General features: G+C 42.0%; 1 protein-coding gene across 1 annotated transcript in view; it reads right to left on the bottom strand.

The window, feature by feature from the left end:
• Positions 1 to 204: 204 nt before the first annotated feature.
• Positions 205 to 1,649, bottom strand: part of LOC143292467 (glutamate receptor ionotropic, kainate 3-like) — a 29,234-nt gene continuing 27,789 nt past the window's right edge. Inside the window, exon 11 of the mRNA XM_076602779.1 lies at positions 205 to 1,649. This exon is cut by the window's right edge and continues 166 nt beyond it. Within this exon, the coding sequence (XP_076458894.1) occupies positions 1,500 to 1,649 (150 nt within the window). The 3' untranslated portion in view covers positions 205 to 1,499.

The following is a 1,649-nucleotide window of genomic DNA, read 5'->3' as shown; positions in this document are numbered from 1 at the left end:
TTATTTATTTACTTACTTATTTATGTACACTCATAGTTGATTTCGTCAAGTTTTTGCGCCTTATACATATTATTAGTAGTGGTAGTAGTTTTTTTTTTTAATGTATTTATCTATTATTTATTCACCTTTTTTTCTTCTTTTTTTCTCAAGGCCTGACTAAGCGCGTTGGGTTACGCTGCTGGTCAGGCATCTGCTTGGCAGATGCGGTGTGGCGTGTATGGATTTGTCCGAACGCGGTGACGCCTCCTTGAGCTACTGAAACTGAAATTGAAACTGCACGTTGATGTATAATTAACAAAGCTCCCATCGTTAGTTCGTTGATTTGTTGTTGACACCAGAAGCGTAACTCCAGACCAATATAGACATAAGCAAGTCCTGATACACTTGATATGTTTGTCAGTGATAAGGCTTCCCTTCTTCATCCAGCTCCATTCCACTGTGCTAAGCTTTGGATAACAAACTGTATCTACGTTGAACAGCAATGTTTATATAAAAAAGTGACCACATTTAAGATCAAAAACAACAAAAAAATGTCTCCATCTACAATTCCCTGTTGGTCCACTTGGTTTGCAATGTGTATACAATAGTCTTCTAACAATAGGAGTTGAACTCCAATGGGAGTTGAATAAAGATCAATATAATCTATTACACATGCACATTCCTTCCTCCACACATGCACATGTACACACGCGCCCATGTACATACACAGGCACAGACACTTAGACAGACATATAAACACACACACACACACACACACACACACACACACACACACACACACACACACACGTCGTGGTTGTTGATCCTATGTACTATATTGCTGGTAATATCGTCCAGAGTATTTTCATTGTATTGCTTTGCAAGGAAGAATATCAACATTTCAATATATGATTGAAACATCGTGTGATAAGCAACATAACTGAAATTGTTTACAATAAGCATAATGAGGATCGCACATTAAACAGGCATCGTTTTGTCTCCGCGAAACAAACTTACTGGATGAAACTGTCAGTTTAATATCATGGTAATATACAGAATCCACGACTGCATAACCGGGATTTAGACCTACAAACCCAAGCAACTCTCCAACCCGGTTCTAAACCCCCATTGCAAACGAACAGTTCATAACCCAGCCAAAGCCAACTATGTTTGTCAACCCCCATGCAAAACAAACAATTCGTAACCAATCGAAGCCGACCATCCTACCCTGTTCGCCACCTGCATACATCCAAACAAACAAACAGATCCTAGTCAATCACAGCCGACTATCGAACTCTGTTGTCAACCCTCCATGCAAACAAACAGATCCTAGCCAATCACAGCCGACTATCGAACTCTGTTGTCAACCCTCCATGCAAACAAACAGATCCTAGCCAATCACAGCCGACTATCGAACTCTGTTGTCAACCCTCCATGCAAACAAACAGATCCTAGCCAATCACAGCCGACTATCGAACTCTGTTGTCAACCCTCCATGCAAACAAACAGATCCTAGCCAATCACAGCCGACTATCTAACACACCAGCATCATTCTGATGAGCACCGTGTTCACCGGTGTCGAACAGCCGTCTCTTCGTCAGCCACTGATGGATCTCAGCCAGGCAGGCCAGGTGGGGCAACAACCACTGCAAGAGGTGGGTCAGCAAGGC

Source organism: Babylonia areolata, chromosome 1, assembly GCF_041734735.1.
Source record: "Babylonia areolata isolate BAREFJ2019XMU chromosome 1, ASM4173473v1, whole genome shotgun sequence".
Classification (NCBI taxonomy): domain Eukaryota; kingdom Metazoa; phylum Mollusca; class Gastropoda; order Neogastropoda; family Buccinidae; genus Babylonia; species Babylonia areolata.
The sequence above is the reverse complement of the archived record's forward strand: the minus strand, read 5'-3'. Positions and strand labels throughout refer to the sequence as shown.